The 8,504-nt window shown below is 35.3% G+C and overlaps 1 protein-coding gene across 1 annotated transcript; it reads right to left on the minus strand.

Moving 5' to 3' along the window:
• Nucleotides 1–304: 304 nt before the first annotated feature.
• LOC134230281 (protein moonraker-like) lies at nt 305–8,222 on the minus strand. The gene is made up of 19 exons (XM_062712046.1): nt 7,763–8,222; nt 6,886–7,209; nt 6,479–6,640; nt 6,001–6,206; nt 5,553–5,777; nt 5,238–5,403; nt 5,060–5,110; nt 4,694–4,881; nt 4,387–4,538; nt 4,143–4,292; nt 3,841–3,877; nt 3,532–3,575; nt 3,326–3,416; nt 3,034–3,117; nt 2,572–2,742; nt 2,110–2,194; nt 1,815–1,902; nt 1,423–1,677; nt 305–1,285 (listed from the first exon to the last, which is right to left on the minus strand). The coding sequence occupies exons 1-19, from the start codon at nt 7,929–7,931 to the stop codon at nt 922–924; spliced, it is 3,012 nt and encodes a 1,003-aa protein (XP_062568030.1). The 5' UTR covers nt 7,932–8,222; the 3' UTR covers nt 305–921.
• Nucleotides 8,223–8,504: the final 282 nt, after the last annotated feature.

Here is an 8,504-nt window from a genome sequence, read left to right on the forward strand (position 1 = left end):
AAATTATACAACTGTGACTATCTATGTCTCCCAGAACTGGCATGGAGATACACAATAATGTCAGCTAACTGCGACTGGTTGAAACTCTATCTTTTTGCTAAAGTCCTACAATTGTCTTGAACTGGTCTTTGAAAAATTGAGAATAAATAGATTAAAAGGTTGGGATTTGAATCTGAATAACATAAGAGAGCTTACATGCAATTTCATCTTCTCTGCATCTGTGATTTATAAATAAGAAACAATATATTTTCATTTTTTTTTTATATATTTTGCTTTGGTAAAGAAACTAACAACTTGGCAAAATCAAAATATATTTCAAAGGAAAGAGGTCCTTCTTATCAGAACTAAATAAAAATACATAAATGTTGCACACTTTATAAACATCTTAAATGTTAATTAACATAAATAATCTTATCTTTAAAGATAAATTAACAAAATATCACAGACAGGAAGCTTTCTACAGTCTCATGACACAAGTACTTGAACTATGTACATGTAAGTACAACCACTGTATCTTTTATGTTAATAATTACCATAAAGAAATTTCTAAAGCAATTCTGATACACACATACATAAATTTTAAAACAGAGGATATTGAATAGCTTTTTATTGGATCTGGAATTGATTTCAAGAAAGGGACAAAATTTTTTTAATCTAAAAATATTCAGTATTATATTTTTAAAAGTCCTTGTCAAAGTATGGGTGAAAATAATTTTCACTGATGAAACTGAAGTTCATAACCCACTATGAAAAATTCTTATAGTACTTTGTTCAGTTTTGTATAATGCAGTGTCTAAGACTGTAATCTAAATTGGATTTTTTTTATGAATGACACTGTTATAAAACTAAAATAATTTACTACTGTCAATAGATCTACAATTATCATCATCTACACTCATCAGTCGTCTTCTTCTATGCTCATCAGTCGTCTTCTTCATAATCGTCTTCGTAATCCTCCCCCTCCTCCTCGCCGTCCTCCTCCGTCATCTCCTCTGATATCGTCAGTTCTTCCTGAGAGGCGGAGACCAGATCTTCTTTTTCACTGAAGGCCACCACCCTTACCGCCCCATTAGGAGAGGTCACTGGGACATACCCCCCGGGTGAGTGGGCAGGGCTCTGGTGGGGTGAACCCCCGGGAGTCAAGCCTGGTGAAGTCTGTGTGCTGTTGAGGGTGGAATTGATCATAAACTCTGATTTACAGAGCTGGTTAACTGCTGCTTCATTGATATCCTCCAACTCCCCAGCCACTTCATTCAGACAATCCTCCAATACTTGATCAGAAACTCTGTAAATCATATAATAAATATGATTGTACTTCTTTATAATTTTAAAAGTAAATCATGATTTTTACATAAAATTTCATTTTACTTAGCTGTTCTTTCCACCTTGTATTTAAGTTGTAATTAATCATAGTTTACTTACTCTTCAACTAATTTCCATGGATCAAATTTTCCCTGAATCTGATGAGAGGTTTTCCTTAAATGTCTCTCATATTTTTCCACGTAACTGTGGATATTATCCACCATGTTTTTAGCCAGACTTATCTCCACTCTTTTACTGGTGCCTCCTATATTGGTTCCCTCCTCTTCCTGTACGACTCTATTTTGTACAAACTTTGGTTCAGGTTTGAATTTTGTAAATATGATTGGTTGGTCCTCTTTGTACTCTTGTTGATACCTGTAAACAGAGAAGGTTTTACCTTACTTCTCTGCTACAGACAAACATGATCATCTCATGACAAACAAAACATATAAACATTTATTTTAAAACTGAAGACTACTTTTAAACTATTTTATCTGGAACCAAATACATACAAAGTCTTTTGGCCCATTACACTAGGTCCACTGTTCCTGGTGATTTCCATGGCAACAGGTGCATTTGGCTTTGAAACAAGAGATGATGCTGAAAAAAATGTTTTTTGTTAAATTACCATATGCTCTGCTGTACTTTAAACATCTACTTATAGATATACATGTATTTATTGTGCTATCATTGCCTCAAATACCATCAACAATTACATGTAATAATAGCAAATGTGAATAGTAGCAAAAAAAACCATTGGCCACTCAAAAAAGAACAAGGCATGACAATAAACCTTAACTGACTAACCTGTTTGTCTTTTAGATCTTAGATTTGATCCGGCTTCCTCAAACTCCAGAGTGGCCCAGCGCCTTCTGATTTCAAACTGCTCTTGCTGAATAATGATATAAGACCAAATAAGAATAAACTTTAACTGATCAAACTCTAAGGAATCCAAATCTTGTTTCCCACAAATTGATTTTCATTTACTCCCTCAGAACACAAAAAATGTCTTATTCACACTGAATGTTTAAGAAAAGTCTGCCACTATATAATTACACTTTAGGCATCTCTAACTTAAATATGTTGTATTTTAAGGACATGTTAAAGTAAGATTGAAGTTGAAACCACTTTACCTATATCTATTTTTTTAATCTCAGTATCTCAGTTCCCTATATATCCCAAGACTGAGTTTCACTATAACAAAGTATGACTCATTGACTGTATGTATATTACAGTACCATTTGCCTGTATGTGTTTTATCTCACATACCTCCATCTGTTCCAGTCTCTGGAACACGTTCTCTAGTGTTGGGTTGTTCTGTAGTCGGACTGCTTCACGCCCAGCTCGCTCCGACATTTCTAAATTCTCCAGTTCCTCGGCAGTGTCCCTGATGATGTCATTCAAAATCATCTCAGCCAGCACGTCTCCATGAGCTTCAACCTTCAAAGTCAAAAACATCAACCTCATCTTATCCAGCTTTCCAATATTTTTTTAACTTGGAAGGGAGATAATTCTAAACATTAAATTTTAAAAAGACTAAATTCATGCATCTCAATGCAGTTGTATGAAAGGATATTTTACAAAAAAAGAATATGTGTAACAAAAAAGCTGTAAAAGCTTGCTTTGGCCTTTCATATTGCTTGATACTAAAGGATCTGTGTATTTAGCAATGAAAGCCCTTTAGACAGATCAAAGATACTTATATCACTTTTAGGATCAATGTCAGCTTACATTGTTGTAGGCCTTGTCTGCTAGCTTCTGTCTGGCAGAGACGTCTTTTGTGACTAACAAACGCTCCTGTCTGGCTGCCATTTTCTACAATTAACATTAGGATAAGTTTTCACTTTTGAAAATGAAAATTTACTAGCAGTGTTGCAGATATAAAACAGAATATTACTGGGATTTACAATGACCCATTATTGCAGAATGTAGTTATAAGGTGGCTGTATAAATTTGTGCAGCTAGGTCTTGTAACATTAAATTTAAAAATATATAAACATTTATAAGTATTTCTGTCATTTACCTCTGCCTGGTCTAACAATGGTTTCAGTCTCATTCTGATTGCCATCTCTGCCTCAGTGACCAAACCCTCGGGGGATCTGCCGAACTGACGTCTGTTACGGGAAAAAATTTACAACCAAAATAAAACATTTTACAACAGTAAAGTTTAAAATTTAAGAGTATCCATATGTTATTTTCTTGGATTTTAAACCATTTAAATTTACTTACCTTTGTCTTGTAGGAGATCTTCCTCTGTTCTGGAACTCAATCGACTGCAAATAAAGGTACCATATCAAAATTACGAAGTTATTACATATAGTATGAAAATATGCTCATACTAAAATTGCTCATGCAGTATAACACAAACGTGATTTACAAATTACAGTGTATCATTTGTAAAACTGCTATAACATTGCAGAATTTCATTCCCATGAAAATGGTTAATATTTCTTGTTATTTTCTAAGGTCTAATCAATCTTTAAATGATAAAGTATGTACATTCAGTTTTAATATTCAGAATCTCAAAATCTGCCTTACCTGGCTGGGGCTAGAAAAGGCATCAAGGTAGAGGTTTCTGAAAAGAAAGGTTACAGAATTCTTATGCTTATAGATACGTACATCAAATACAGAACACTGTTTATCTCCAATGAAAACGAAGGAAGAAAAAATTTCCATCACAAACACTTAAGAGTAAAGTGATTAAGTCTTGAAATATGTTATTGAAAGTGAAAATGAATAACTTTTTTGATTGTTTTATCAAAATATCTAGTACCCTGACATGGTATAACATAATGGCAATAACAAAAGATCCCTATAGAATATCTCCTATTTTGACTTACTGTACAACACTTTCATCTAGGTCCTGAGACATAATTTTTCGTCGGGCGGACTGTGGACTCTGAGATCGAGTTCTTCTACTCTGGGATGGTGTTTTACCAGCAGGTTTCCAGGCTCCGTGTAGAGGGCTATCTGGACTGACATTGTAACCTCTAAACAATATAGATAAAATATTAAGTCAATATCCCAAGATCTTACATGATCACAAATAATTCTTTTAACTGAGTACCTTAACGTGATACCTACCTGGGGGATGGGGGAGCAGAAAATGACCTCTCTAGGACTGTCCCCTGTAAGTAGGGGGTGGTCACTTTAAGCTGGGAGGCTACCGTGGGGTCAGCATAATGTGTCTCTGGTACAGACTTGATCACAGGTTTCTGGGCCTTGTCTCGTTTAGCCTGAGAAAACAAAGGAAAATTCTATTAATGTTTAAACTACAAATATATGATATGTTTTCTTTATCTGCATGACAAATAATTTCCTTTAGTGATACTTAAGATCATAATACTTTTATGAATTATAACCCATGCTCTAATTTGTTTGAGGAATTTACCTGTAATTTTCCTGGGATGATGAGGCTCTTTTTGGGTTTACTTATTGGGATCTCCCAAGCCATTCCAGCATTGCTGCTCTGTTTACCTCCCTCTGTAAGATCAGCTTGGCTCTTCTGTTTATCTCCCTGCATCAGTGCTGCTATTCCGGCCTGTAAAGTTGCTCTCCTCTCTGGGGTCAGTGTTCTACCTACAGATGGCAGACAGATATTCAGTTACAGAAAATCTCAGAGTATTTACAATGCAGATAGTACATAAAAAGTCCTATATCCATCTATGAGAGATATAGCTGAATTAGGAATTTGCAAATAAAGGTATTCTGTAAGAATGTAGTTTGTAGAATTGCTGACTGGAACACATAAGTGTACCTTGCGGTGCTCTCTTTGTAACTTTGGCTGGTTTTCTGCTGATCAGAACACCTAATTAAGAAAAAAAATTTTTTTTAAAAATACTATGTAATGGTCATAACAAAACATAGAATAACGACAAGCAATATTTTACTTTTTATGTTATCATTCTGCACGATAAATTAATAGAGGTATGTACCTTTTCTAGCTCTGTTCTCTTTGCCTTTATGGGACACAAATGTAGGTTTGGTATGATGGGCAGGTTTGGGAACCTCAAACGGAGGCCTGGGGGGTGACTTCTGGCGGGGACCTCCTTCTGTTCTACCAGATGTCTGGACTTCTGCACACCAGGCCTTGTTCAACTCCTAAATAAAGATCAATGTTTTAAATTTTAGAACTACACATAATTGATTTTATTTTTAAACATGTTTTTCTCTAAATAACCACCTTCCACTCAATACAATATTTCAAGAATGATTCTCAGAAACTTTATAACAGTACAATAAATACATACATCAACTCTGTCCAGCATGGTCAGCAGATCTTGATGGACACTGGACTTGTCGTCGGCACTAAGCTGTGTGCTCAGTAGTGACATCTGTCTGATCAGGAGAGCTAACTCCTGGTAACTGCTGGGTAGTCCCCTCTGGAGGTCCGTGAAGGGTAGGCTGTTTACGAAGGACTGGACAGCTCTGACTGCTCCACGGTGGGCAGCGGCCAAACGGGCCATGATCTGACTCTGTACAATTAAACATAGCAAATGGATCATTACTTGACATATCACTTCTGCAACTTCTCAATATCATCAATGAAAATTTTTTTAATCAATTCATGCTTCTGAAAATGGATAAATTTAAAATGATTGTATAGTTCACAACTCAGATAAAGCACTTATTTCAGCCTTTTTTATCATTCAATTCCTTATCATCCAAAATAAAAATTTAAACAAAACTTTATTGTACCTTCTTGGTGTGCTTTAGTTTGTCTGGTTCCCCTCTGATTAACTGGTTCTGGACCTCTCGGACCTGCTGTCTGAGTACGTACAGCTGTCTGGCGGCCCGCGTCTGGATCTCCTCACTCCTAACCTGTTTTCTCTCGCTGTCCTCCTCGTCTGGCAGGTAACCCTTCTTCTTCTTCGACTTGTGTTGAAGAAAATCCATAGACTGTTCTTAATTCAGAAAAACAAAATATGTGTTAACTAATTTTTTTTATTACACCATGACATGAATACATAAGAAGCATTATGACAATTTATTTACTCATATAGAAGTGACATAGAAAGCCATGTGTTGACAATCCATTTTAAAAAAGGATCAAATCTCACCCACCCTTCTTTTTTACTTCATATACTCCCATTTGCTTTTTATCTATAGTTTGTGTGTATACAACCCACTGACAGCCCTTTAACTATTAAAGAGAAGTAGCTAAATAAATACATACCCCTCATGGCCCTCTGCTCGATGACCTGGATCTGCTGTAAATAAGATTCCATCTCCCTCTGCAGCCTCTCTATCTCTTTGGCTGGCTGGTCACTGTGGGGAAGCTTTCTTATTGGATAAATTTTTAAGTCGGTGTCTTTTGATGGTGGTGAATTGGATGAAACTGAAAAATAATAATAAATGTTAAAAACAAATTAAATTTTATATCGTAACGTCTCACTTTGGCCTATATGTGTTGTATAATTTTATTTTTAGCCAAACCAAAAAACAAAATTTCTGTTAAAAATAAATCTTTAAATTTTATCTCATCAGAACTGAACTTCAAGCAAAATACATCAACAATCATGTCAATGTAAGATTTACACACGTGAAATCTAAAAGTGATACTCAAGACATTTTATATTTTACCAGGAAAGTTTGGATCTGGTACCCTTCCCTCAAACTTTGGTGCTCGGGGAGGGGTCTGTGTTCGCGTTTCTTTTGGTTGGCGATTCCTGTCATGCTCTCGTACTGTTAAAACTCGGTTTTCCTTTTTGGGATCACGCCTCCTTTGATTTTTGCTCCAAAATCTTTGCCCTGGAATTATTTTTGTCCTAGATTTTGGTGAGGGAGATCTACTTTTTGGTCTGAGTGCCTGCATTCTTTCTTGTTCTCTCTGTTTCTTGATGTCTCTCTGGGCCAGTTTCAGGGCCATTTCCATTCTATCACTTGACAATGAACTCGAATTAACCTCTGAAATAATTGATAACAGAAATAAATCATAATCATTATATTAAAATTGGGAACTCCTTCATTTTTTTAGGAAATAAGCTGCAGGGGCATTTAACAGCTAAGATAGGTAACTCAGGGAAGTCTCATATTAGTCATATACATTATAATATAGCTGTAGGGATTTGATATGTCAATTTGAATACATATCCTTTTCTTGGAATATTGGAAGAACAAACCATTATTTATTGATCAAAAAATTATACCAGATGTTTTGACACATATATTATAGGGGTCTAATATTTTATTATATTAGATTACATCTATTAGCATAAGCAGAAAAACAATTTACTGGAAATAAAACGTAGTGATGTGTGTGAGCTAGGTTAAGGGCGAATAAACTTGATTCTGAGGGAGTCGCATATTGCATTAATATATGTAAATGTATCAATTTCTAGCAAGTCTGAAGAAATTCAAAACAGAACACAGCTAGAATGTAGACCACTTAATAAAGTGTGAAACAACTTGCAAATACACTAGTTGAAGACATATGTAATAAGAAAAAAGAAATTTTTACCTCTAGTGACATGAGACACATTTTGTCGCGGGATAAACACTGACGAAGCTTGTTGTACAGCAGGTTTTTCTATGACGATTGCTCCAGGTCGATGGTGACGAAATGCTAAATTTTCTGTGTATGTTGGGACACCAACGTTGAACTGCAGCTGGTTTTGTTGAAAAGCCATAATAAGACCTTGTTACACGTACATAAAGTTAATACAATACGAATAAAGCGTACTCAATCAACTCTGGAATAATTCATGCGACCTTGCTCTTCGCACACCTGCCACAACTCTACAGCTACTCTATGCAAGTATGAACATGCAGTTGTGAACAATTTTCTCAGGACGCAATCTCTCTACGTTCTATGGTATTGTTTCTGGTTACTACATAATATAAAATTACAAATCTTCAATATAAGCATGCATTTCAGAATGCAATATATGTTCCCCTCATGTGAAAAAAAATATATTGAAACAAAACAGTGACGTATAACAAAATCAAAATTTTGAATGTTTTGGTTATAGCCGCTTATGCTCTTTACAAAAATTATAATTGGTATGTCGAACCCGATCAAAAATCTCTGGCTTCTTTCATTTATGTGCCTGGCACTGAAGTTGGGCATTATCGCACATGTCTTTCAGTGGAGTTTTAAAGCAATGTCCAGATAAAGCCTTTTTAAAAAGCAAATTCTTTTATTTGCAAGTTTTTTTTTGGTATCTTAAGAATTTTTGGTTCCCCAAGTCGTGCACTATCTT

The sequence above is a fragment of the Saccostrea cucullata genome, unplaced genomic scaffold (assembly GCF_032062105.1).
Source record: "Saccostrea cucullata isolate Sc308-1 unplaced genomic scaffold, CSIRO_AGI_Scuc_v1 ctg4828, whole genome shotgun sequence".
NCBI lineage: Eukaryota > Metazoa > Mollusca > Bivalvia > Ostreida > Ostreidae > Saccostrea > Saccostrea cuccullata.